Source organism: Dipodomys ordii, unplaced genomic scaffold (assembly GCF_000151885.1).
Source record: "Dipodomys ordii isolate 6190 unplaced genomic scaffold, Dord_2.0 Scaffold105, whole genome shotgun sequence".
Classification (NCBI taxonomy): domain Eukaryota; kingdom Metazoa; phylum Chordata; class Mammalia; order Rodentia; family Heteromyidae; genus Dipodomys; species Dipodomys ordii.
In genome coordinates this window covers 1,658,300-1,685,638 of record NW_012267321.1, presented here as the reverse complement: position 1 = coordinate 1,685,638, position 27,339 = coordinate 1,658,300, and the positions used below count along the sequence as shown (strand labels likewise).

The following is a 27,339-nucleotide window of genomic DNA, read 5'->3' as shown; positions in this document are numbered from 1 at the left end:
ACCTCCGCACAGAGCTGGAGGCATTCCTATAGAGGGCAGGCAGGGTGATGGAACCCCAGGGGACATCCTGGATCCCAAGGCACAGGTGATGTGGCTGGAGGAAAAGATTATGACCCTAGGGCTCAGAGGGAAAGAAGGATACCTAGGTACTGGACAAGCCTAAAGACCTCTGGGTGAGGAACCAAAGAAGCCAGGTATGGTGCATCTACGGCAGTCTCAACTACCTGGGAGGCAGAGACAGGGAAAATCTCGAGTTCAAAGCCAGCCAAGTCAGAAAGACCCTGTCATACAAACAAAACACCACAGAAGGGATAGGGTGTGGCCCAAACAGGCCCAAACTGGTTTTGGGCATTTGGAATATTTCCTCCCCTTGGGGATTCAAACCAGTCTTGGGGTTCTGAGCCCCCACCTGGCACCCCGTTCCTGCCCTCGGGGGAAAAGGGACCCAACTTGGACATAAGCTTCACATCTGTCACCTTACCCATGCCAGAGCTGTGTCCAGCACACAACACACAAATGTTTGCCTCTACTTGCTAGCAAGGACAGAGATCAGGACAAAGAGTTAGGATGGGAGGGAGAAGAGCAGAGGTCAGGTGAGGCGGCCCAGACAGCCACCTCTGGGAGGGCCCAGCCACCCTTCAGGATCCCCACCCAGTGTCCCATTTCCCAAGGGGCCAGGAGCTGCCGCCCCCTGTTCTGGCTTTCAGCCTCTTCTTTTATCAACAGGTAGCCCTGCCCAGCTCCGGCACCCACGCTCGGCTATGCCTGCCCAGCCAAAGGACGTGCCGGGGCCTGGCCTGAGTCTCTGCTGCCTTCTGCCCGGTGGTCTGGGCTCAGGTGAGGGGCAGGGGTGGAGGAGGTGTTGGTGAAGGGTTTCTCTGTAAATGGCCAGGGAGACAGGAAGATGCAGAGACAGGGTGGGGTGGGGGAAGACAAGGAGGAGGAGGAGGAGGAGAAAGAGGAGGAGGAGGAGGAGGAGGAAGCAACAGATGGAAAGGGTCTTGACAGTGGGTTGCACACTCACAAAAGGGATCAAGGGCAGTCTCAAGGATGATGGATTTGTTTGCCGTCTGGGTTGCAGTGATGGTTTGGGGTGTGTGTATGTGTGTGTGTGTGAGTGAGTGTGCATGTGTGTGTAAACTCACATGGTTATACGGCTCACAAGGCAGATAGAGTGACAAAATGCTTGAGAAATCAGGGGAGGTGGATCTGACTGAACTGCCACAAAAAGTTCACAAAGACAGACAGACAGCAAGACACTGAGACCCAGAAAGACTGACGGGGGGGGGGAAGGGGGGAGTGTACAGAGACAGAGAGACCTGAACCCCCAGAGACAAGACTGAGCTGGGCAGAGATAGGCTTGGGAAGATTCCATAGGGAAAGACAACCCTCAGATGAGAGAAAGAAGAGTTTTGAAAGCAGACACGAAGTCAGAGGGAAGAACATTCAGAGACAGAGACAGAGAGAGAGACAGAGAGAGACAGAGACAGAGAGAGACAGAGATTGAAGCGGGGGAGGCCCTGGCCTGGGCTGACCTGGGGCTCCCTCCTCCACAACCCAGGGAGGAAGTGAAGGAGGAAGGGCGTGGCACCTGCTCCGGAGAGGGTGGGGGTACTCTGGGGTGGAGGAGAGGGGAGGCAGGAGGAGTGATTGCTAAGGCCAGATGGGAGGCCCTCCCTGCCCGGGAGGGCCCCCGGGGGCCTGTGGGTGGTTATAACCTGGCAGGAGCTGCAGCCTGGGAGAGAAGGCTGCAGGAAGGTGTGATGTCGGCAGCTGAGCAGGGAGCCTGACCGACCGCTGCCCTGCCCGGGGACGCTGGGCTGGCGGGTGAGGCCTGCGGAAGGGGGCTGTGGTCCCAGATGGGATGCGCAGGGAGCAGGGGGCCGGCGGGGCTGCCTTCCGCCATCAGCCCCCAGGGTGTCAGCTCAGTACTGGTGGTGGAAATTTGGGATCCTGTCTGTGTGGGAAATGGGGCAGGGAAGGGAGGGGAAGGGTGGGGGGCAAGGGTACTGGGAATCACTCAGCCCTCTCGTTCCCACACCAGGTGCAGAGGTCATGGCTACGGCGGGGTCCTCTCGGATGTGGGTGCTGGGCGTGGTGATCACGGCACTGGTTCTGGGGGTCACAGGTAACCGCCCCCTCCCACCCTGTGAGTGTACATGGGGGGGGTCTCACCCCAGCAGGGGGTGAGTGCGTGCAAGTCTGGGTGGGCTGTGATGCGGGCATGTGTGTGTGTGTGTGTGTGTGCATGTGTAAGGCACACACGTATGGGTGTTTTTTCCCACCTTGAGGGGCACCAACCCTTGGCGTCCATGTGTGTGACTGTGTGACACAGGGTGTGTGTTTCAGAGTGTGTATCTCGGCCACTCTGTGGCTCAGCATCTGTGGTGCTAGTGTGGCACAGTCTGTAGCCAGGCTGGCCACGTGGCCTCACGCGTGGCTGCCGCTGTCTGGGGTGTCTGGGGCTCCAGCCTTCTCTGAGGCATCTCTGTGCACCCTGCCTGGGCGTGGTACGTGGAGATGGGTGCTGGTGCCAGGAAGATGCTGTCTGTGCGTGGCTGTGGCTGGACCAAGCTTCGTGGAGGGCTGACCATGTGTCTGTGCCCAGGGTGGTGGCCGTGGGGGCTGCTGCCAAGTGAACGCCCAGCTCTGGACCCTCAAGTCAGGGTGTCTGTATGCAGGATTCCTACCCCCTCGACCCCACAAGATCAAGGCCTTGTCCCTGCCCAGCTGATCACAGCAGGCTCTGCTCTCTCCACCCACTTTCAAAACCAAGTCCCATCTGCACAACCCCTGCAGCCCTGACCCCTGCATCCTGGACCTCAAGGTGTCCCAGGGCCTCTGTACCCAGCTTTACCCTTCCCGGGCTCCCCTGTCCCCCCGCCCTGAGCTCTAACCCAGCCCAGGAACCCTTAAGATCCAGCCAAGGCCCAGGACCCCCCCTTCCCTTGCAGCCTGGTCCCGCCCCTCATCATCAGTGGCAGGAAGTCTGGCCAAACACGTGTGATCAGTCCCACTTCCCGGTGCTTAGGCTCCGCCCCAAGTGTGAGCCCCGCCCACTTTCTCCCCTCCTCCCCACCCCCAGAGCCTGTTCTTACAAACGAGGCTGTCACCTGCAACAACCCCTCTGACAAGGAGACCTCTGGGGACAGCCGCGACTCGGACAGCAGGGCCAGGGACAACTCCAGATCAGACGGCAGCTCCCGCATCGTGAATGGCTCGGACTGCGAGAAGGACACCCAGCCATGGCAGGCCGCACTGCTGCTGGGGCCCAACAAGCTGTACTGCGGAGGGGTGCTGGTGGACTCCCAGTGGGTGCTCACGGCTGCCCACTGCCGGAAGCCGTGAGTGACCGGGCCCACGGGGCAGTGGCAGGCACAGGGAAATGGGGGGCAGGGGGAGGGAGACCCAGGTTGATGGAGGTGAGGTGGCTGCGGGGAGGGGGGGGAAGGATGCATTTATGGAAGGGTTTGGGATGGAGATGGGGTTGGGACGGGCCTTACATGGGGTGGGGTGAGGACAGGGATGGGGTGGGGTGAGGATGGAGCAGGCAGATGGTGGGAGTAGAAGGTGGGAAAGGACTGGAGCTGGCCCGGTATGGAGTTGGCAGTGGCTGGGTTTGGGTTTGGGGAGATAAATATGGATGGTTTGGGGTAGCAGGAGGATTGGGGTGAGTTGGGAATTACGGGTCTCTCTGGGATGGAGGCTAGGCAGGGATGAGGATGGGGGTGGGGAGCAGCTGCAGAGCTGGGGGCAGGGCGGGGTTGGGGTTGGGTTAGGGTTGGGGGGAAGGGTGCTAGGGTAGAGGCTCGAGGTGGGTCGATGAGGGGGTTGATAGCTTCTGGGTGGAAACTCAGGGTTGGGGTGGAGGAATTGGTAGAGGGTTGAGACAGAAACAGACCAGGCTCTGTCACAGCTGGGGTTGGGGCCCGGTTGGGGCCCCTGAGGACAGGGAGCCAGGCTGATCGTGCCCCATACCCCCTTCGCCCAGGGTTTACCGCGTCCGCCTTGGCCACCATTCCATGTCCCCCGTCTATGAAGCCGGGCAGCAGCTGTTTCAGGGGGCCAAAGCCATCCCCCACCCCGGTTACTCACACCCTGGCCACTCCAACGACCTCATGCTCATCAAACTGAACAAGAAAATCAAGTGCTCACATTCCGTGAAGCCCATCCGCATCTCCTCCCACTGTCCGTCCGCCGGGACCACGTGCTTGGTGTCCGGCTGGGGGACGATCACCAGTCCCCAGAGTGAGTCCTCAGCTCCCCCTGCTGCCACCCACCCGACCTCACCCTCCACCAGGGCCTCTTATGCACTTCTGTCTCACAGATAGCTTCCCGAAGGTCCTGCAGTGCTTGAACATAACTGTGCTCAGTGAGGACAAGTGTAAGGATGCCTACCCAGGACAGATCGACAAAACCATGTTCTGTGCCGGCGATGAAGCGGGCAGGGACTCGTGCCAGGTGAGGCTGCAAGTGGGCTCCGTTTATCTCACTGACTTCATATTCCCGAGTGGCACCATCCCATAGAAACAGAATGTGAGGGGCTGGGTGTAGTGGCTTAGGCCTGTAATCTCAGTTACTCGGGAGGTAGAGATCACAAGGATTGTGGTTCAAAGCCAGCCCCAGGCCAAAAAGAAAAAAAAAATGTGTAAGACTTCATGTTAACAAAGTAACTGGGTGTGGTGGTTCATACCTACCATTCCAGCGATGGGGGAGAGCATAGGTAGGAATCCCGGCCAGCCCTCACAAAATCCAAGACCCTATCAGAAAAATAGCCAAAGCCATGAAGGCTAGGCTCAAGTGGTAGAGATCCAGCCAAGCAAATGCCAGGCCTGTAGAGTTCAAACTCAGGGTGAGGGTATATATAGTTCCGTGGTGAGGGTGTAAATAGTTCAGTGGCAGAGCATCTGCATAGCATATACAAGACCTTGATTCCCAGCACCAGGGAGAAGGGAGAGGAGAGGACAGAGCAGGGGAGAAGAGGAAAGAAGAGAAGGGGAGAGGAGGAGACCCCATTGTCTAAGGGGTATTTACCTTCACAAAGCACTCACTACAGTTTTGTCATGGTTTTTTGGTGTTTCGTTTGTTTTTGCCAGTCCTGGAGCTTGAACTTAGGGCCTGGGCGCTGTCCCTGAGCTTCTTTTGCGCAAGGCTAGCACTCTACCACTTGAGTCACAACACCACTTCCAGCTGAGGAATTGGACCCAGGGCTTCATGCATGCTAGGCAAGCACTCTACCACTAAGCCGCATTCCCAGCCCTTACCTGTGTATTTTGAAAAAGGCAGAAATAGAAGGGTCAAGATCTAAGGCCAAAAGTGGGAGACCCTATCTAATTAAACCAAAAAGGGTTTGGCATGAGGCAAGGGGGCGTGGCCATGGTGGGTGTGATCATGGTGGATTTGACCAGGGGAGGGGCTGTAGTGGGGCATGACCAGTGATGGCGTTGGTGGGTGTGGTCAGGGTGATGCAGTGGGCAGAGGCTGTGGTGGGTATGGCCAGGAGGTAGCACTGAGTAAGGGCATGACTAGGTGCTGGTTTGGGTGGGTGTGGTCAGGATGATGTAGTGGGAGGGGCTTTGTGGGCATGGCCAGGTCTGTGATGGTGGTTTTGGTGGGAGTGGTCAGGTTGGTGGTGTGGGCATGGATTGGGTGGGACTGTGGTGGGCAGGGCCTTGGTAGGCGGGGCTCGGCCCCAGAGGCCAGCCTGGCACCTGCATAGCAAGTGTGGGGGCTCAAGTTTTCTGAGTTTCAACCCCCGAACCTCCCCACGCAGGAGACAAAGCATCTGGGGTGGAAGGTTAATGACTGTCCCCCTCTCTGTCTCTCTTTATCCATGGCTTCATCCTGGCCCTAATGCGCCTTCTGTCCTCTTGTCTGCTGCCCTTGGCCCTTCTCTATCTATGGGGTCTCTGGGGTGTGCCTCCCCTCACTCTCACTGCATCTGGGCCTCTGTCTTGCCCTGCCTTCTCCCTCCCTTTCCCTCTCCTCTTACCCTCCCCCTTCCTCTCCCTCCCTCATTCCCCACAGGGTGACTCTGGAGGACCCGTGGTTTGCAATGGCGATCTCCACGGCCTTGTGTCCTGGGGTGACTTCCCCTGTGCCAAGCCCAACAAGCCTGGCGTTTACACCAATCTCTGCCGATTCAGCAAATGGATAGAGGAAACCATTAAGTCAAACTGACGCGTCACCCCAGAACCTGGCACGCTGGAGCATCTTTCAGAAGCAGAGACCACCCCCCCTCCTTCCCAGGCTTCTCTGGGGCCCCTGACTCAGGGCCCTCACCGCCCCCCACATGCATACACACACACAGACACACGGACACACACACACACACACAGGGGCCAGACCCTGTCTCTTGATCTGGTTGTGACTCAGTCTCCCAGTGTGTCTTCCCTCACGATCGAAGTCCAGTCTTCTCTGCAGCCACGACTCACATTTCTGTCCTTAAAATAAAAGGCCTGAAAAGAAGCAGCTTCTCTGTGTGTGTGTCCTCCTTGATTCTGCCTCCCATGCTGGGTCATTCAGCCCCCAAGAAACCAAGAACAGCCAGCCCGGCTCCCCGCTCCCTCCATAGATGGCTGGCCTCACAGCTGCTTTCCTCTAAGAATAACTCCAGAAAGTGAAAACATTGGAATGAGTAAAATAGACCAAAAAAATATATTTTTTTCTTTTGTCAGTCATGGGGCTTGAACTCAGGACATGAGTGCTGTCCCTGGGCTCTTTTGCTGAAAGCCAGCACTCTACCAGTTTGAGCTACAGCTCCACTTCTAGTTTTTGAGTTTTTAATTGGAGATGAGAGTTTCACAGTTTCAAACTGCAATCCTCAGATCTCAGCCTCCTGAGAAGCTAGAATGACAAGCATGAGCCACCAGTGCCTGGCCTAAAAAGGAATATTCTTAGGCGTGTTTGACTCCTATTTTCTGCACAAGGAACAGGAAATGTTTCCTTCTCTCTCTTTTTTCTATTTCTCCCTACAGCAACCATGTTTTACTAAAAATAAATCCTTGCTAAAACGTTCATCTTGTAAGACCTTCCTTTTGGTGAGGCAACCTCCCCTCCCCCCCAAAAAAAGCTCCTCTTTAGTGGCTTTCACAAAAGTCCTATGATTCTCTCACAAAGACCTATGATTCTTCATGGAAAATGGAATGCTAAGGTAAACACAAGGAGTCAGGATGATTTCTGCATAAAAATGGGGGGGATTGGGCTGGGAAGTTGGCTCAGTGGTAGAGTGCTTGCCTCGCATGCATGAGGCCCTGGGTTCGATTCCTCAGCACCACATAAGCAGAAAAAAACGGAAGTGGCACTGTGGCTCAAGTGGTAAAGCGCTAGCCTTGAGCTGAAGAGCTGAGGGACAGCGCCCAGGCCCAGAGTTCAACCCCCACGACCGGATCCAAAAAAAAAAAATATGGGGGGGGATCTTATTTGAAAAATAACTAAAGCAAAAACAATGGAGGAATGGCTCAAGAGATAGACTGCCTACCAAGAAAGACAGAATCCCTGCATGTGGAAGAGGCACACTGGGTCTGCGCACAAAACAGGACCTGTGGCATCTGTTGCCATTTGTAAAACTGGTCCATCACAGCCAGGATGACAGGAAAACCCCACCATGCCCAGATTTTTCTGTTGAGATGGGGTGGGGGGGGGTCTCTTGAATTTCTTTCCCCGGCTGGACTCAAACTTTGATACTTTCAGTCTCCACCTCCCCAGTAGCAAAACAATCACTGTAGGGTGAAATCTGTGTGCACTTTCCTTATAGTTTTCTGGGTGGCTAAGAGAAGGGAAAGGTCAGTGCTGGCACCTCTGCCTCTTGTTACATGGAAAATTGATGGTCGGGGGTGGACCAGGCACCTTATGGTGAGTCTAGAAGACAAGGTTGAGCTGAGGTTGCCAGAACACAGCTTCCTTTGATTCAAGGAGAAAAATAAAATTGAGTGTCTGGACAGAGTAGTTGGCTGACCCTAAGGCTGACTGAAAGAAGCTGGTATGGGAAGGGAAGTTTCTAGAAACCAAACACTGAGCTGAGATCTTGAGTAGAGTTCCGTTTTCCAGATGAAGATGTGTCTTTTCTGGAGCTAGAGATAGCTCCAGGAGTTGGAAAATAGGGTCTGCTATGGAGGGCAGGTAGAATGGTGATCAGCCTGCACCCTGACACGTGTGTGGAGGAGACGCACTGGGCCTGTACACTAACACAAGCATGGAAGACACACCCCATGGCAGTACAAGAAAAAAGCTCCCCACCCTCCTAGACACTCACTGAGGCTGCAAAACAAAACCCACATCTTACGACAACCAGATTTCCAGAGAGAAGGGAGATCTCAGAAGACCCTGCCGGAACGGTGTCATTACTCCCTGCTCACCTGGGATGGAAGAGCAGTCCTGCCAGTGGAGGGACAGGGGATGCCTGGCTCAGTGCCCTCAGATTATCAGGCAGGTGACACTGGACCAAGGCTGAATGAGTGACCTTGAAGTAAAAGATAAACGTTCAGATCTGGGGGAGGATCTGTGAAATAGGAAAGCCTTCTTGCAATGTCAGCAACACTAATCAGGCTGGGCGTGGTGGCTCCAGCCTGTAATCCCAGTTACTTAGGAAGTAGTCACAGAAAGATTATGAGTTGAAAAACAGCTTAGGTAAAGTTAAAAATTAGTGAAACTTGGGCTGGGAATGTGGCTCAGTGGTAGAGTGCTTGCCTAGCATGAATAAAGCCCTGGGTTCCATTCCTCAGTACCACATCAACAGAAAAACCCAGAAGTGGTGCCGTGGCTCAAGTGGTAGAATGCTAGCCTTGAGCCAAAGATCTTAGGGACAGTGCCCAGGCCCTGAGTTCAAACCCGAAGACTGGCAAAAAAAAAAAAATTAATGAGACTTTGTTCCAAACACAAAACACAAATAAAATGGCAAGAGGGTGGGTGGTGGAAGGCTCAAAGGCAAATGTAATTGAGAAAGTGATCTGTAATACTAAAATAAACAAAGAAACAACAAATAAAACCACTGTGAATTAATAAGTAAAGAAAAAGAGAGCAGTGCCTTTATCAGAACTGAGGTGAGTGTAAGAACAGGCAATTTGCAAACAGAACACCAAACACTAGCTGGCCACTGATGGGGCTCAGTTACGGCCTGGAAAAGCCAGTGAGCCTGGAAGCAGAGAGGGTAAGGGGGTCAGGACAAACTGTGAATTCACATTTCACTGGGTGGAAGGAGGGCTCAGGGATTGAATTAAAGCAGCAAACACACTCCTGGTGACTCAGTGATTCCTTCCCAGGCCAGGAACCAAAAGAGTCTGACACACCCATGAGGGGACACACACCACGACCCTGTGACTCATGAGGCACGCTGAGGTGGACAAAGCCCAGAGACCAGACAGTGATGCAAACACAGCTGGCACAAGCTTAGAGCTGTGGCGACCACTGAAACACAGGACGGGTCTGCAGGGAGAAGAGGACAGGTGTGCAGGGAGATAGAGTACAGATGAGCAGGGAGATGGAGGACAGGTGAACAGGGTGATGGAGCACAGGGGAGCAAGAAGATGCAGCCCAGGTGAACAGGGAGATGGAGTGCAGGTAAGCATGGAGATGGAGCACAGGATATCAGGGTCATGGAGCACAGGGGAGCAGGGAGATGGAGCACAGGGGAGCAGGGAGATGGAGCACAGGGGAGCAGGATGATGGAAGACAGGTGACCAGGGAGATGGAGCACAGGTTAGCAGGGTGATGGAGCGCAGGAGAGCAGGGAGATGGAGCGCAGGTGAGCAGTGAGATGGAGGACAGGCGAGCAGGGAGATGGAGCACAAGATGTGCAGCAAGTGGTGAGTTTTATCTCCTGCGTTTATTGCCCAGGTGCTGCTACACAGCCTTGGCTGTCCTCAGCTTTAACTCACTCTAAGTAACACCAAAGTACAGTAAACACAGGACATGAAACCTCCTCGTGGCCACCATTGCAAGGAAATGAGTGTGGACATTTCTCCCGTGTGCTAGACAGCATCTGAGCCACGCTTGAGCCCACAAGGTGGTGCTGTGGGACCACGGCCTCTGGTCCCCACGAGGTGACTGTAGGACAGCGGCCTGGGGTTCTCTCTTGGGAGTCCCCCAGTGTCCTTGACAAGGTAGGGCTGCCAGACTACTGTCTCTGGTTCCCCCTGTAAATCCCTCAGTGTCCACAAGGTGTAAGTGTTGGACTACAGCCTCTGGTTCTCCCTACGAGTCCCCCTAGTGTCCATGAGGTGGTACTGCCAGACTGCAGCCTCTGGTTCTCTCCCTGAGAGTCCTCTGAGGTTCATGAGGTGGCCGTCAGACTGCAACTTTTGATCCTCCCATGTGAGTCCCCCAGTCCCCATGAAGTGGCAGAGTCAGATCACAGCTTCTGGTTCTCTCCTGGCCCTGGTCCACACGAAGTGGCACTGTCATACTGCAGCCTCTGGCTCCCCATGCAAGTCCCCTAGTGTCCACATGATGGCGCTGTTGGACTGCAGCCTCTGGCTCCCCCTGCAAGTTCCCCCCTGGTGTCCACATGGTGGCACTGTTGGACTGAAGCCTCTGGTTCTCCCCTGCTAGCCCGCTGTGGTCCAGCAGGTGGCACTGTTGGCCCATGAGTATACACACCAACACACACAGACACAAGTTATACATACACACACATATTCACAACTCTCTACTATATAATATATATAGTATTATATGTTATACACACACATGCCTTTACTCTGAGCCATTCTCTGCAGACACTTTGGAACCACTCTGGAATCCAGGCAGATGCATATCGTCTTTATGAGCCAGGGGCTCCTGAGGGACAGCAGAGTGTCTTTGGGTCAGACCTCCCTTGGGGTAGTGATGACTCCTACTAAACAGTGATGATGGCCATAACAGCATTTCTAGAACCTTCTAGAAACAAGGACTGAAATCACCATCCACCAGGACTACTTAATGGCCATGAATCCTTGTCCTTCCTCTCTGTCGATAAAGTCAGGATTCCCTATGCTGCCCCCTCTCCCAGGGCTAGAGGAACCTCAGATTCTCTCTCCAATTCCCTTTCTTTCTCCCTTCTGGAGGGGACCCCAGATTGAGCACCCCAACCTGGGCACACCCCGGGAGGGCATTGTTGTCCCCAGCTTTGTGAGTTATCTACACTAAGTCCTCCCCACCCATGCCTCCCCTAAAGTCTTCACTGGGCCCCGGCAAGAGGCGGCCAGGATGGCAAGGGCTTGCTGGCCGCTGGCCTGGCCACCATGGGAGCTGGAGGAGGACCTGCTCCTCCAGGTCAGCATGGCCGGCGCCGCTGGGCCCCTTCCACCCCTGCCTCTGGCTGCATCTGCACTGATAACGCTGCTCACCTACCTTGACCTCAAATTCCACACAGGACACAAGCCCAGGCCTGGGGCAGCACCCACACCTCTCCCCAGCCTTCAGCTGCCCAGTCTCCTCTGCAGCACTGGCCCCCACTCATGAGCTCTGCACCCCAACCAGATCACAGTGGGCATCCATCACCCCCACCCACCCTCCTTGGCAGGGTCTATCGCCCCAGGGAAACAGAGACACTAAGAGCCAGGGACAGACAGGGCCCAAACTCGGACAGGGGGCAGAGGAGACAGACAAGGGCAGAGACAGAGAGAGAGAGGGGGAGAAAAGAAAGCAGAAATAAAGATGAACAGGGAGAGGAGGAGGAGAGAGAGAGAGAGAGGCAGAGAGAGAGAAAGGAAGAGAGGGGGAGAGGGAGAGAGAAAGAGGAGAGAGGGAAGGAGAGAGAGGGAGGGGGGAGAGAGATTCAGGCCAGAAACTGCAGAGTGACAGAGAGACCCAGGAAGAGATGGATGGAGAAGAGAGGAGGGAGGGGGGAGAATGAGAAATAATCTGAGAATGAATGAGAATGAATGAGGGGAAAGAAGAAAGGAGGAGGAGGAGCAGGAGGAGGAGGAGAGGGACGAGGAGAGGGAAGAGAGGAGAAAGAGGAGATGGAGGAGGACTAAGGGAGGAGGAGGGCAAGAGTAGAAGGTGGGGAAGAGAAAAAAGGAGAAGAGTTGGAAGAAGAGGAGGGAGGAGAGGAAGAGGAGGGGAGAGGAGGAGGAGGGGGAGGAGGAGTTGGTGGGAAAAGGAGGAGGGGGAGGAGGTCTGCTGAGCCGAGGCTGGGCGTGGGCCAAGGCTCTGGCCCCTGCTCGAAGCCCCCTGGGCCCCCTGGCGGCCGGCTGCGTCAGGCCAGCCCAGCGACGGGGTTTATAAATCCATCCGCAGCAGACACAGCAGCGGGTTCAGAGCCAGAGGCAGCCGTGAGACGCGCAGGTCCCCACCTCACGGGGAAGGTGAGTCTGCCACCCCTCGCCCCTGCCCTTGCCCTCACCCTTGGGGCTCGTTCTAGAGGACTGTCCCCAGCTCTTGTCTGGACCTGGGGCGTCTACATCTCCACCTCCCCCTGGCAGCCTCCAGTGCCCTGACTGGGGCTCGATCTTGCCTCTATCTCTTACTCTGGGAACAGATGGGGAGAGGGAGAGATGCTGTACCGCCTTCCTCCCCTCTCCTCTCCTCTCCCTCCTCTTCCTTGTCTCTCCCCTCTCTCCCTCTCTCCCTCTGCCTTCTCTCCCTCTCTCATTCTCTCTCCCTGCCATTCTCTCTCTTATTTTCTCTCTCCCTCCCTTTCTCTCTCCTTCTCCCTCTTTCATTGTCTTTCCCTCTCTCCCTCCCCTCTCTCCCTCCTCTCTTTCCTCCTCTCTCCCTAAGTCCCTCCCTCTCTCCCTCCCTCTCTCTCCCTTCTTCTCTTCCCCCCTCCCATCTGTAGGGGTGGGGGCAATGTAGGCTCCCAACCAACACCCCAAGGGTCACAAGGGGACAGAGAAGGGGGGTAAAGGTCTCCAGGTTCACCCCAGGACCCCGTTCTTATTTCCAGGTTCTGATATGATGGTCACAGCAAGAGCTCCCTGGGGCTGGCTTGTGGGGTACCTCGTCTTTGGGGTCACAGGTATGCGTGTGTGGGTGTCTGCCGAGGGTGGCCACACGTGTGATGAGGTGACGGCTGTGTGGTGTTTCTGGGTGACACGGGTTGCATCTCAGCGATCTGGGGACAGGGCCAGCTGAAGGCACCACCAGATGGGGGTCGGGGTTCCAGGGACCGCACCTTGCAGAATCTGTGCCTACTCTCTGGAGAAGAGAGGAGGGACACCCTGCCAGCCCGGTGAGCAGGGCAGGGAGGGTGGGGGTCCTGAGGGCGGGCTCCCTCCAAGCCCAGCCCCTCCTCCTGCGGTGAGCTCATCCTGGCTCCCAGACCTAAGCCCCTCCCCGTTGGGTTTTAACTCTCCCCGAGGGACCTGGCCTGACCCCCAAACCTGCCCCCACCTCTGAACTCTGTCTGGGTTGGTCACATCCCCCAAGCCCGCTCCCCTACTCAGAGGGGCCCTAAACTGTCATCTCCACCCCACACACACTCCTCCCAGACCCCTGGCTCGGCCCCACAAGGCTCTGGTCATCCCACTGCACTCACACAGGGCTCTGAAAGCCCTGGTCCTGCCTCAACCTCCCCAGATGGGGCCCAGCCCCTGCAGCCCTGACCACTGAGACTCCGCCCCTGGAGCCCTGGGCCCGCCTTCTGGGCGGGACTCAGCCTTGGCTCCACCCTGAAATCTTGACCCCGCCCTTGGAGCGCTGAGCCTGCCTTCTGGGCGGTCCCCCAGCCCAGCCCTGACCCCGCCCCCAGATCACAGCCACGCCCCCAGCCCTGACTCCGCCCCCAGGGTCCCTCGCCTCCCACAGCCACAGCCACGGCCAGATCATCAACGGGGAGGACTGCAGCCCCTACTCACAGCCCTGGCAGGCAGCTCTGTTCGCCGACGACGAATTCTTCTGCTCGGGCGTCCTGGTGCATCCGCAGTGGGTGCTGTCGGCTGCTCACTGCATACAGAGGTGGGGCAGGGAGAGGCCTGCAGGTGTCCTCAGGTGGGGCCTACGATCAGGCTCCGCCCAGCCCCCAGTGGGTGGGAACTGAGCCTGGACCAACAGAACCCAGAGGGAGGCGCCGGCAGACAGATGCTGTTGCTTAGGAAACAAGCCCTAAGCAAGACAAAATCCCAGTTTAGGGGCTGGGTCAGGTCCCAGGGGCCACCATCTGAGGGCTTCGGGTGGTGGTTGGGGAGCTCTAAGCACAGCATCCAGCTGGGAAGGGGACTTGGGGTGAAGGACAGGGTGGGGGTGCCAACGCAGCTGCAGAAGCTCTCACCCACCGCTTGGCCCTCAGCTCCTACACCATCGGGCTGGGCCTGCACAATCTGGAGGCCGAACAGGAGCCAGGCAGCAGGAAGCTTCAGGCCTCGCTCTCCATCCAGCACCCTGACTACAACCACCCCTTTCTGGCCAACGACCTGATGCTCATCAAGCTGAATGAATCCGTGGTTGAGTCCCACACCATCCGGAGTATAGCCGTGGCGACCCAGTGCCCCATCCCTGGAGAATCATGCCTGGTCTCCGGCTGGGGTCTGCTGAGGAACGGTGGGTGAGCTGGGGGGTGGGTGATCTGCCCCTCTGGGGATGGGGGACAAATCCCCCCTATCCAGCCAGGAAGGGCCTGACCCCCCAAGCTCTGGGTCCCAGGCAGACTGCCCAGCCGGCTCCAGTGCGTGAACATCTCAGTGGTGTCAGAGGAGCAGTGTAAGGAGGTCTTCTCGCCTGTGTACCACTACAGCATGTTCTGTGCCGGCGGAGGACCAGATGGCAAGGACTCCTGTAACGTGAGAGCCGAGCGAGGAGGGTGGATAAGGGGGTGGATAACGGGGTGGAAGAAACATGGGTAGAAGACACCAGGAGACATGGGTGGGGGAGGAGGAAGAGGAATGCAGAGAGGGGAAGGAAAAGAGGCAAACCCAGGGAGAGAGGAGAAGGCCTGAGGTTATATGCAGAGAGAGATGGGACCCAGACAGACAGACAAAGGAGAGACAGAGAGAGACCACCCTCAGGGGATCTGCTAGCTGTGAGGGGACAGGAGCAACACCTGAGACTTCCGAGGGGCAGGTGTGTGGCGCTGGTGTTTTGTTGTGCTGCTTGGTGCTCTGTCTTTGCCTCCCAATGTCATTGGTTCCCCTTTGATTCCACCTGTAGCGCCTGTTCTCTGTGTCTTGAGTTCTGAGACTTTCTTTTTTCTCTTTCTCTCTTCCCTCTTTCTTTCACCACAGGGTGACTCTGGGGGCCCCATCGTCTGCAACCAACACCTTCAGGGTCTCGTGTCTTTGGGACTGGACAAGTGCGGCCAGCCCAGTGTACCAAGCGTCTACACCAATCTGTGCAAGTTCACCAACTGGATAATGAAAACCATCCTGACCAGTTAGTCCAACACACCCCAGCCCAAGCCACCCCATGATGGTCCTGCTGAAGAAACCCCACCCCCTCTGCCCTCATCCAAGAACCCACACTTTTACCCACTTCCTCAAGGGGAGCCCGGACCTCTCCCCTCAGCTTTAGGCCTCTTCCCTCAGACTCAGGAGTCCTTTCCTGTACATACTGCCCCCTAGCGTCCCCATGTTGACCTGAACTTGCCACTGCAAAGTTGGTTTTTCACTAATTTTTTTTTGATCCCTTCCCATCAATAACAGAAATAAAAGTGTGAGCACAGGGTGTGTGTGTGTGCGCGCACGGCATCTTTCCTGCTTCCATTCCCACTCTCAGATTCCTACTCCCAAGTCCAGAGAGAAAATGCGGAAATATGGAAGAACAGATATCCAGACGTAGAATGAAATGTACTGTCCCAACTTCAGTTAGCAGTAGGGACAATACACCCATCTAACCCGCAAAATTTCCACTCCTGTGTACACACATGAACAAACTCATGCTACTGGGCACTGTTGCTCACACCTGTCATCCCAGCTACTCAGGAGGCTGAGGTCTCAGGATCGAGTTTCAAAGCCAGCCCAAGCAGAAAAGTCTACAAGACTCTTATCTCCAGTGAACCACTAAAAAGCCAGAAGGGAAGTTGTAGCTCAAGTGGTAGAGCTCTAGCCTTGAGTAGAAAAGTTCAGGAACAACACCCAGGCCCTATATTCTAGCCCCAGTACAAGCACAAAATAAGGAAATAAATAGCTTAACATCTATAACATTTGTGCCTAGGGATTTAGACTACATAGAAAAAATACATATATACATATATATATATATATATATACATACATACCTATGTTTGTGGGAGTATTTTTATAACAGAACTAGCCCAACAGCCTAAATAAGTAAAGTGCACAAATGAATCATGCCAGGCCCATATGATGAAATATTCAGTCACAAAAGGCAAATGAAACTTGTGCATGCTTGTCATCACAGTAATGGCAAGAAGCATAGACAGGATGATCAAAGTCCAAGCACAGGCTGGGCAAAAAGCAAGACCCTATCTCAAAAATGACCAAACCAAAAGGGGCTGGAGGCCAGGCCTCAAGTGGTAGTGTGCTTGCCTAGCAAGTGCAAAGTCCTGAGTTCAAACTCCAGTATCTCCGAAATAATAAATCAACAAAGAAATGAAATGTTGGCCATATATCTATGCTAATTGCAAGAACTCAGACACCAAGAAAAACTATGTATTGTACATAATTCCCTCAATAGAAAAACCCATAGAGTCTGACAGGCTGGTGATTTCTGAGAACAAAGGGGGATGGAGAGGGTGGAATGACTGCTCTAATGGCCCAGGCTTCCTTTGGGAGGGAAGACGACGATGTTCTGAAATTGATCATGATGGGGGTGGTTGTGGTGGTTTCAATCAGGAAGGTCCCACCAAAAAGGCTCAGAGGATGAAATCTTGGTTCCTAATATGATATTGAGCTATGACTTAACTATGTACCAGCTATGACGCTGGTACTCATTCACAGATGAGTTCATAAATCGGAGGTATTATTGGAAATTGGTGGAAACCAGGAAGTGGGGCCTAGATGGAGGAAATCGGTTGTTTGAATGTTATACCCCAAGCCCCGCCCCTCCCTCTCTGTTTCCTGGCTCCACGAGGTGAGCAGCTCAGTTTTGCCCCACCCTCCCCACAATAAAGCCCAGCCTGGCCTTGCACCTAAAGGAGCCATGAACCGAACCCTCTAACACCATGAGTCAAAATAAATCATTCCTCCCTGAACAACTCCTGAATATTCCATCACAAGGAGGAAAAGTGACAACTATCATTGCACAAGAAAATAAACATATCAAATATTGCCAATGGTAACATTTGCATCTCAGAGCAACAAAAATAGTAAAGGACAAGCACACTGGTATGATGGCTCATGCCTATAGCCCTAGAGACTGAGAAGGCAGACTGGAAGGATCACCATTTGAGATTCATCCTGACAAAAATCTTTTGAGATCCCATCTCAACAAGACAAGCCAAGCGTGATTAGATTGCAAGAAGGAGGAGGACAAGGAGAAGGAAAGCAGGGGGAGAAGGAAAAGGGGAGGAGGTAGAGGAAAAAGAAGGAGAAGGAGGAAAAGGAGAAGGAGGAGGAGGAGGAGGAGGAGGAGGAGCAGACGAAGAAGAAGAAGAAGAAGAAGAAGAGGAGGAGGAGGAGGAGGAGGAGGAGGGGAAGGGGAAGAGGAAGAGGAAGAGGAAGAAGAGGAGGAGGAGAAAGAGGAGGAAGAGAAAGAAGAGGAAGAAGAAAGAAGAAGAAGAAGAACAAGAACAAGAACAAGAAGAACAAGAACAAGAAGAACAAGAAGAAGAAGAAGAAGAAGAAGAAGAAGAAGAAGAAGAAGAAGAAGAAGAAGAAGAAGAAGAAGAAGAAGAAGAAGAAGAAGAAGGAGGGGGGAAGGGGAAGAGGAAGAGGAAGAGGAAGAAGAGGAGGAGGAGAGAACAAGAAGAAGAAGAAGAAGAAGAAGAAGAAGAAGAAGAAGAAGAAGAAGAAGAAGAAGAAGAAGAAGAAGAAGAAGAAGAAGAAGAAGAAAGAAGAAAAGCAGCAGCAGCCGGAAACATCAGAGAAGTTTGAACAAATTTGACCTCTAGTCAACAAGCAAAATCAGAATTTTACTATATGCTTACAGTTTTCCTATAAAATCTATTGAAATGTCAAAGAACATGTTAGACAGTGCTGAATACAATACTAGTGAAATGAGAGAGATGTTAGAAGAAATTACTCAAAACACACAGGGAGAAAAGAAGATAGATCATGTGAGAGGGATAGTGTGTGAGAGATAATGTGAGAGGACCTTTGGGAGGCAGATGAGACCACAGAGGGAAATTCCTCCCAGAAGGGAGAACACAGAAGAGAGGAAAACAATCCTAAAAATAATAATGATCTGCTAGAAAATATGGCTCAAGACAGTGTTCTGAGCAAGATGCTAATGAGAATCCTTGTCTAGACACAAGAAGGCACGGAGTTCCCAAAACAAAGAGAAGGTGCTGAAAGAAATAAAGAGCTAAAGGCCTAAACACCTACAAGAAAGCAATTAGGAAAGCAGCCAGACTCCCAGCAGTAATTAAGAAAGCCAGAAGAGAGGTAATGGCTACACAACCACGTTAATGCATCAAGTGCCGGCACATGTGCATTTCACAATGATTAATTTTATGCCATGTGAATTTCACTTCAATTTCTGTTTTGTTTTGCTTTCACTCTATAACCCAGGTTGGCCTCAGGCTTGAGATCCTCCTTTTTCAGCCTCCTTAGGGCTGGAATTATAGTCATGAGCCACCATGCTTGGCTACCTTCAGTTTAAAAGAAAATGGCACCTGGTGCTGTCATCCAAGCTACTCAGGAGGTTGAGGTCTGAGGATCACCATTCAAAGCCAGCCCAGGCAGTAAAGTCCCTGAGACTTGTCTCCAATGAACCACCAGAAAACCGGCAGTGGCACTGTGGCTCAAGTGGTAAAGCGCTCACCTTGAGCTGGAGCTCAGAGACAGCACCCAGGCCCAAAGTTCAGGCCCGATGACCAACAACAACAACAATAACAAAAAGGCAATATCAAAAAAAATTTAATACTGGAGAACAATAGTTTGAAAAACGGATCAGAATTAATTTGTTCTAAAGTCCATTGTTTGGGAGAACAGCGAGGCACCAAAAAATAAAATAAAAAAATGCATGGCTATGTCTGATAAGAAAAATCTAGGGTGACCACTGAAAAATTAAAACAGCTACTAAATTCCAAATGAGCAGAAAGGGGGATATGACGTTTGGGAAACCCCCATCAACTCAAATAACCAGGAAAAAGCGTGGGAAATGCACATCTTTGACAGCTAGTGGTGTGGAAGACTGTCCATCCACGCACGTGGCCAGGCGTGGATGGACAAGTCCTGCATGACCTCACCCATGTGGACCTCGGAAACATGTCGGCCCACAGACGCTGGGGTGAACGGGTTGTTACCGAGGCTGGGGAGGGTGGAGATGGGGTGGGTGGGCCACCAGAGCTGAGTTATAATTATGAGTGAGGAGCCAGGTGCGTCACGGCCAGGCCGCCGCAGATAATGACAGCAGGCTGCAGCTTTAATAAGCTGGAAGAAGGTACTTCCATCTCTAAGAGTTTAGATCTCTTTCTCTCTCTTCCTCTTTCTCCCTTCCTTCTCTCTTCTTCCTTTCTCTACCTCTGTTTTTCCTACCTCCATTCCATCTTTTAGGGGCTGCCCCCCTGCATTTGTTGCTGGCTCTGCTCCCATCTGGGTCTCCAGATTCCCTGTCTCTAACCCAGAGCTTGAAGCAGGAGGGAGGCTGTGAGCGCCATGTCCCCATCTCTGTGGACTTGTGTTTTGTCTCTGCCTTCTGGTCCCTGACTCAAAGTGCCCGAGCCCCTTGGGATGCAGGTGGCAGGAGAGGAAATCCTGGGGCTCCAAGAGGAGAATGAGATACAAGGAGATCAAGAGCGGAGTAAGGGGACAGGGCTGGAAATGGAACGGATCTGCTACCATGCCTGAATGACGCACCATCAATGTCCTCAAAGCATGATACTGCTGAGATCTGGTGGCTGACATCCTAGCTACTCAGGAGGCTGAGACCCAAGGATCACAATTCAAAGCCAGCCTGAACAGGAAAGTCAGTGCAACATTTACCTCTGATGAACCAGCAAAAAGCTGAAGTGGAGATGTGGCTCAAGTGGCAGAGCACCAGCTCTGAGCATAAAAGCTCGGGGACAATGCTCAATCCCTGAGTTCAAGCCCCAAGACTGGCACCAAAAAGAAAAAGTTGAATCACAGTAACATGTAAAAGACACACATATACAATTAAAATAAATTTAGATTAAAGTCTGCCATACAATTGTAAGACAATTTAAGATTTTCTTATTACTGATTTCTTCCCAGTCTTAGGTTTGAACTCAGGGCCTGGGCACTCTTCTTGAGCTTCTTTGGCTCAAGGCTAGTACTCTACCACTTAAGCCATAGCACCACTTCTGGCTATATTGAGGAATCAAACCCAGGGCTTCATGTATGCTAGGCAAGCACTCTACACTTTTTTTAAATTATTACTTTTATAATTTAGTCTTTTGTTGTGTGCATGTCATCACATTTTATCTTTACACTACTTAGTATCATTATCATTTAATTCCCACCTATTTGTCTTGGGATGGATCGGGTGGGTGAGATGAAGCTGGTGACCCTCACCCCTACACTGCTGCCCCTCCTCCCGCCCCCATTGGTCTCTAAACCATTCTCCCCACATGGAAACATGCTGCCTACACTGGAGCCCTCAGGGGACCCAGTCACCCCAAGTGACCTTCTAGAACCATTCAGTGGTTCACAAAGTGCCAGTCGATAAGGTGGTCCTGTCAGTCCCCCACAACACCCCCACAAAGGATCTTATCTCCAGACTCAAGACTCAGTTACCCCTTCCCCTTCTCCCCCCACCCACCCTGCCCAGCCCTAGATTCTCATTCCCTGTGCCTGAGATCAGAGCCCGGCCCTGAGGCCAAAAGCAGGGTACCTCAAGCAGATCCACAGGCTGACCCCAGGAACAGGCCATCCCCACTGCCTGACCCCTGCTGCTGCCTTCAGGATAAACAGCGCTGTCGGGGTCCAGGTGCTCATTTGGGTGGCAGCTGCGGTTGTGTTCACACCAGGACAGCAGAGAGGAGGGAATTACAGCAGAAACTGTCTGGCCCGCAAAACCAAACAGAATTACTCTCTATATTTTGATGGCAAAGGCTGCTGACATCTGGTCTAGAGCCCAGTGAAGACCCCAACCTCAGGCCCTGGAGTGAAGACACCAGACTGCTGAGCCTCATGGCTGGCCACAGACCTCAGACCAGGCTCTCCAGTCTCCTCCACAGGTCCTGACTGGGGCAGGACCCCACCACACAACCACACTACAGGGATGGCAGACATATACAGAGATGGGGCAGAGTTAGGCAGAAGGGAGGAAAAGAGAAGAGAGGGGAGGAGAGGGGAGGGGAGAGGGTGGGGACAGAGACATAAGAGAGAGGAGAGAGAGACTGAGAGGAGATGGGGAGAGAAAGAGAAAATCATATGATGCTGTCAAAAAGACCAAATAAATGAGGCACCAATGGCTCATACCTGCAATCCTAGCTACTCAGTGACAGAGAGAGAGAGAGAGGAGAGGAGGGAGGGAGAAAAAGAAGGAGGAGGAGGAGGAGGAAGAGGAGGAGGAGGAGGAGGAGGAGAAGGAGAAATAAGCCAGGCATAATGGCTCACACCTGTAATCCCAACTACTCAGGAGGCTGAGATCTGTGGATAGCAGTTCAAAGCCAGCCTAGGCAGGAAAGTCTGTGACTCTTATCTCCAACAAACTACCAGAAAACCAGAAGTGGTGCTGTGGCTCAAGTGGTAGAGCACTCGCCTTGAACTGAAGAGCTAAGGGACAGCGTCCAGGCCCAAAGCTCAAGCCCCAGGACTGGCACAAGAGAGAGACAGAGACAGAGAAGGAGAAGGAGGAGAAAGAGACAGAGACAGAGGCAGAGAGACTGGAAATAGTTTCAAAAGCAAAATGGCAAAACTAGGAAATCAGTGATAGAAGGAAGGTAGCAGAGAGAATTAGACATGAGGAAGTGGAGCATGGAGAGAAGAGGCCCTGGGGAGGTAGAGAGAGCTACTAGGGGTAGTTGTGGAGGAAGGACTTGTGGATTTCTCCGTCTTAACCCCTCCAGGGACCAGGATCTGGTTAGATTCAGGGCAGTCAGAGGAAGTGCATCCTCGGCTACTCTCACAACCGTAGACCAAAGGAACACTCTTGGTTTCACAACTTGGTGGCACCTGCCACCTAGCGGTCAGAGGTAAGAACTGCTGCTACACAGCCTCCCATCCACTGGGCAGTGTCCCAGGAAAAGAATTTTTTCCTCCAGAAAGGTCCTCAAGACTAAGAAACCACCTAGAATTCAGAGACAGGAGTTCAGAGCCAGGGTGAACACCCTACCCAGACTCTACTCCCTGGAGGGTCAGGGAAGGAAATGCTTAAGGCCCCAGAATCCCAGAATCATCCTCCCATTAATGGTGGGGTAGGAGGAGAGGCTCATGGCAGAGACCAGGTCTGATTCCTGGGGTACATCACCATACTGTCACAACGTGTGTGTGTGTGTGTGTGTGTGTGTGTGTGCGCATGCGCGCACGCACGCACGCGTTCTGGTTGTTATTGGAGCTTGAACTCATGGACTGGGCTCTTGTCTCAGTTTTTTTCTTTTATCCTCAGATCTCAGTTTCCTGAGTAGCTGCAATTACAGGCATGAGCCATTGATGCCTGGCAAGAGATGCAGTCTGGAAGGACAGAGCAGTGGGCTGTGAGAATACACCTGGGTTCTACTCAGGCCAGCAGGCCCTAGCTGCTCTCCCCAACCCTCACCCTTACCTCCAGCCTTCCATGGCCCAGCTCCACCCCCATCGACTCCCCCCATTCCAGCCAGGACAGCAAGAGCAAGCCCAGGATGGGCCTTTCCATGGAGGACTCAGCTGCTCACTGAACTCACCAAAGACACTGAGCAGAAAGTCAGGAGGGCGAGGAAGGTGGTTTGGGGAGAGTCCCTGACTGCGGACAATGGTATGGTTTGACTTCCTCCACTTTTACCTCGTGGTCCTTGTGTCCCCCTTCACTGAGCAGGAAGAATCTGCAGACAGGACGGTTTCTAAGTCCCCTTTGACCTCCCACCTCCCCCAGATTAACCTTTCCTCACCAGGATCTGCCTGCGTCATCCTGCCACCACCCACTGGGTCCTCACAGTGTCCGCCCCCCGGAGGTCTCACTGAGCCTGGACATTGGCTAGTTTGTGAGGCCCCGCCCCCACGCCTAGCTACGGCCCGCCCCAACACAACTCATCCCGCCCCACATGCGCGCCTTGCTCCACCACGCCCCCAGCTTAGCCAGCCCTCGCTCCAGCTGTCAGTCCTCCCAGGCCACGCCCACACTCCTAGCCAAGCCCCCAGGTGTCCGGCTCCCAAGCCACTCCCACATGCCTGGCCCGGACACGCCCTGTGCAGGCACTCCAGCCACGCCCACCTGCCTAGCCCTGCCCTGTGCCAGCTCAGGCCACGCCCCCAAGCTACCATCTGTTCCTGTCCACAGCCTGGTCCAGGGAGCAGGCCCCGCCCCGGGGGTGTGGCTTGCTGTCAACCCTCCGCCCCCTTTCACTTCCCCTCCCGCCACCTGCCCAGCACCTCCAGACCCCAAGGGCGTCCTCGGCTAGCCCCAAGGGTCCCAGGCTCGGTTTCCCCTTTGGTAGTCCACATCGGCACAGCCCTGTGCCCTTCCCCACCTGCCTGCCCCTGGCCAGGGCAGACTGCGATCCGCTGGATGGGCAAGGGTCTGAAAGCCAGACAAAGACAGGAGACACTGGTGTGATGCGTATTTGGCTTTACTAGGAGTGGGGAGAAGGTGGCGTTCAGGGGTTGTTGGTCATAGTGTCCTCTATCCATTGCTTGTACTTGAAAATGTTGGTGAACAAGGGCGGGCTCTCCGGGACACCACAGGGGATCATGCCCCAGGACATGATGCCTTGCAGCACCCCATTGCAGACCAGGGGGCCCCCCGAGTCTCCCTGGGAACAGGAATCAAAGACAGTGAGAAAGGTCTGTGGACCAGGCCTGAAGACAGGGTTCCAACACAGGGCGGGAGGTGTGGGGATGGGGATCCCCAGGGGAAGGCCACAGGGTCCAGCTGGAGAGGCCAGAGCAGCTGGGTGGCCCTCCCCTCCCAACTCATCTCCCAGCCCCCTTCTCCCCACCCCCACCCCCAGGAAGCTTTCTGGGACCAGGCAGAACACACAAGCCACAGGGGACACTGTGGTGTGGAAGAGGTTGCAGTGTTTGCCAGGATGGGCGTTCAGGAAGAGAGGCATTGGGGGGTGGGAGCTATGCCTGGACCCCAGTTCGGAATCTGAATCTCCTATCCCAGCCCACCCCAGGGGGCTGAAAGGTCAAACCATGATGGAGAAGTCACAGAGACCCCACGGCGGTGCCGCTTACCACACAGGTGTCTACAGCATTTTTCAAGCTCCCTGCACACAGCATGAACTCTGTCACTTCCTGGGGGTGCGCTTTTTCACAATCTTCTCTCGGCAGAAGCTGTACCTCCAGGCACTGGAGGTCATCTGGGAACTTGACTGTGGCCAGGGTGCAAAAAATGGCTGTTAGTTCCCCCACCAGGGCGTTTCCACTCTCCCTCATACCCCAAGGCTGGCTTACAATTATTTATATCCAGAATGCTCGCTCCAGTGGTGATGCTGCCCCATCCGGAGGTAATGCAGCTCATGCCTGTCTCTGCTTCCTGGGTGGGCATGACGGCGGGCTTCACAGCGTCAGTGAACTGGACCTGCTCCTTCAGGCGGAGGAGCATCAAGTCGTGGCTGTAGTCCAGTCCTGGAACACGGTGGTGTATTTCAGTATAGCTCATGTTGAAGCCTGGGTGCGGGAAGCTGCCGCTGACGTGGACGAATTGAGCCGTGGCCTCATCTGAAAACAGGTTGTGACGACCCAGCCAGACCTGGTAATTGCTGGGGGAGGGGGTAATGGAGGGAGTAAAGATGGAGGGGGAGCTGGGGCAGGGACCCTGGGGCAGGGGGTACAGAGGTCCCAACGAGAGACAGAGGCAGAGAAACGGAGGAGAAGGACATGGACATCACTAGGGAAGTTGAGTCAGCTAGGGGAAAAACAGAAGGGGAGGAAGGGTGGGAAAGGCAGAGATAGAAGATAGAGGTACAGTGGTGGAGGGTGAGAGGCAGAGGGGGACAGTGGGAATCTAGGGGACAGGAAGGAGGGGATGAGAAGGAGACAAGACAGAGGCCATGAAAGAGACAGAGGAGGAGAAGGGAGGGGAAGAGGACAGCAGAGGGAGGGGAGGGGTGAGGGGAGGAGGGCCAGGGCCCAAGTTGCCCAACCACAGCTGGGACTGGGCTGAGGGCTTCCCAGCAAGCAGGGCCTGGCCTGAAGCCCAAGGTCTGTCCCCTCCTCCAGAGCCCTGCTCCTGCACCCCTACTCCACTCTCCTCCCTCTCCTTCCTCCCTCAGTTGCTCTCACCCAGCTCCAGCCTCTCCAGGCTCCCCTGAGGCTCTGCAGGGTGGACAGAAGGGATGGGGGGAACAGAGGGAAAACCTTCCTTCTCACACAGTTGAAGAACAGCCTTTCCTTTTCTCAGGGGTGCCCAGGGGTCCACGCTGGGAGTGTGGTCAGCAAAGAGGGAAGAGGAGGACAAGTGAGGCAGAGACCCAGAGACACAGAGGGGACAGAGGCAGGGACACCACACCCAAGAGAGATGGAAGAAAGACAGACGCCCAAGGATACCATGGAGAGACAGAGGCAGACACGGGGGTGGGGGGCATGGACAGGGGGCCCACCCAGCGCTCCCTCTCACTGTCCAGCACCCCTGCAGGCCCTCCCTAGCCCCTCAGCCCCCAGCCTGGCTTGAAGGGTTCTGGAAAGTCCCTAGCTGCTTTCTCCTGGAACGGAGCTGCCTTCCTCCCCCGGCCGCGGGCTCCTACTCACTCGCTGAAGCAGTGGGCAGCTGTCAGCACCCACTGGGAGTTCAACAGGACACCCCCACACTGGATTCTGTTAAAATTGTACACAGCCACCTGCCAGGGCTGGGAATGTTTTTCACACTCTGAGCCTCCGATGATCCGTGACTGGACATGGGGCGCAGCACCTGCAAAGGGTCAGCGGAGACCTGGGTTCAGGATTTGATGCGGGAAGAAGGTGCAGGGCCTGGGCTGGGTACATGGGGATGCAGCCCCAGGTCTCAGGAAGGACCTGAGGGTCGGGGGCGGCTGGTCCTGAGTGGGAGATGAGACCCAGGAGCCTGGGCAGACGATGCCACCACAGCATCTGGGATGTGGGTCTCTGGATTGGGCTAGACGTGGTCAGCTAGGCAAGGATAGTTAGAATTCGGGGCTCCCAGGTCAAACGGCAAGGGCAAGAGCAGGGCCAAGGCTGGAAGACGGGTCCTGGAGGGGTCATGTCAGGGTGATGGGGCTATGAGAACAGACAGTGGTTGGGATGGCGGCGCATGCGCAGGGGCGCTGTGGTCGGGATGGGTGGCGCATGCGCAGAGGTCCTGAAGGGGGAGGGCGAGGGGCGCTGCTCAGGGAGATGGGGTTCATGGCCTGAGCACTAGAGAAACTTGAGGGCATTCTCAGACAAGCACAGAGAATGGGGTTGAGTCAGGCCCAACCACCAAGGAGACAGGAGAGGAGGGAGTTGGAATCACATGTTGGGGTGCCTAGGAGGGCAGCAGGAGGCCCTGGCTGGGTCCCAGAAAACCAGAGCTGTGCAGATGGGGGGCAGTATGCAGGTGGGGAGAGCCAGAGCTTGTGGAGGATGAGTTGTAGAAGGAAGGAGGGTCTGGGGGTGTTGGCTGGGGGGAGACTGGGGCTCTGCATGGAGCAGAGCGTGGGACAAGGAGGATATTTGCGGACTTCCCCATGTGAGACGGGGAGCCTTCTGGTGATCCCCACCAGTTAGTGTGGGGAGCAGGATGGTCCGCTGGATTGTGGGATGTCAGAGATGAGGTGACATCAGCCTGCGGAAGACACTGACCGCTGGGGTGGGAAAGACACTGGGTGTGCTGAGATTTGGGGGAGCCACAGGCTCAAGGGTCACAGGAAAATCAGGGGTGGCAGTGGATCCAGGGTTAGGGGTTCCTTGGAAGCATTGGCAAACTCCTAAGAGACAGACAGATGGCCCAAGCCCTCCCTTTTGCTTCTGGCTGGAGAGAGGAGAAGGTTCCAGGGCAGAGGAGCCCTGGGGGGGCGGGGGGGGGGTCGATGGTCTAGGGTGGTCTGTGGGCTGAAGTCTCAAGTAGATGAGAAAGACTTACAGGAGTGAAGATGCGGGATCCAGGACCTCAGCCCCCTCCCACAGGCCCCCCACGCTCTCACCAGTCCCCCCCAAAAACAGGATGAGGCACAGAACCAGGAGCCACATGATGGCAGAGGCGTCCAGGGGCAGGCTAGGAACTGGGAACCTTGTGGAACCTTTAAAGGCCCTCATTGTCCCT

General features: G+C 54.6%; 3 protein-coding genes across 4 annotated transcripts; 2 read left to right on the top strand and 1 right to left on the bottom strand.

Annotated features, from left to right (window-relative positions):
* The first annotated feature begins 2,055 nt into the window (after positions 1-2,055).
* Positions 2,056-6,180, top strand: Klk5 (kallikrein-related peptidase 5). Its single transcript, XM_013027720.1, has 5 exons — positions 2,056-2,128; positions 3,086-3,344; positions 3,992-4,252; positions 4,332-4,461; positions 6,028-6,180. Exons 1-5 carry the CDS (start codon positions 2,056-2,058, stop codon positions 6,178-6,180), a joined length of 876 nt encoding a protein of 291 aa, XP_012883174.1.
* Positions 6,181-12,876: 6,696 nt separating this feature from the next.
* On the top strand, positions 12,877-15,293 carry Klk4 (kallikrein-related peptidase 4). The gene is made up of 5 exons (XM_013027734.1): positions 12,877-12,940; positions 13,710-13,878; positions 14,210-14,460; positions 14,563-14,699; positions 15,141-15,293. The coding sequence occupies exons 1-5, from the start codon at positions 12,877-12,879 to the stop codon at positions 15,291-15,293; spliced, it is 774 nt and encodes a 257-aa protein (XP_012883188.1).
* An 8,393-nt stretch (positions 15,294-23,686) lies between these two features.
* Positions 23,687-27,266, bottom strand: LOC105994289 (kallikrein-1-like). 2 transcript variants are annotated; one of them, XM_013027727.1, is made up of 5 exons: positions 27,221-27,266; positions 25,830-25,989; positions 24,534-24,841; positions 24,315-24,451; positions 23,687-23,887 (listed from the first exon to the last, which is right to left on the bottom strand). In XM_013027727.1, exons 1-5 carry the CDS (start codon positions 27,264-27,266, stop codon positions 23,732-23,734), a joined length of 807 nt encoding a protein of 268 aa, XP_012883181.1. In that variant the 3' UTR covers positions 23,687-23,731. The 2 variants fall into 2 exon arrangements, with proteins under 2 accessions (XP_012883181.1, XP_012883182.1); XM_013027728.1 differs by having other exon boundaries at positions 24,555-24,841.
* Between the last annotated feature and the right edge of the window lie 73 nt (positions 27,267-27,339).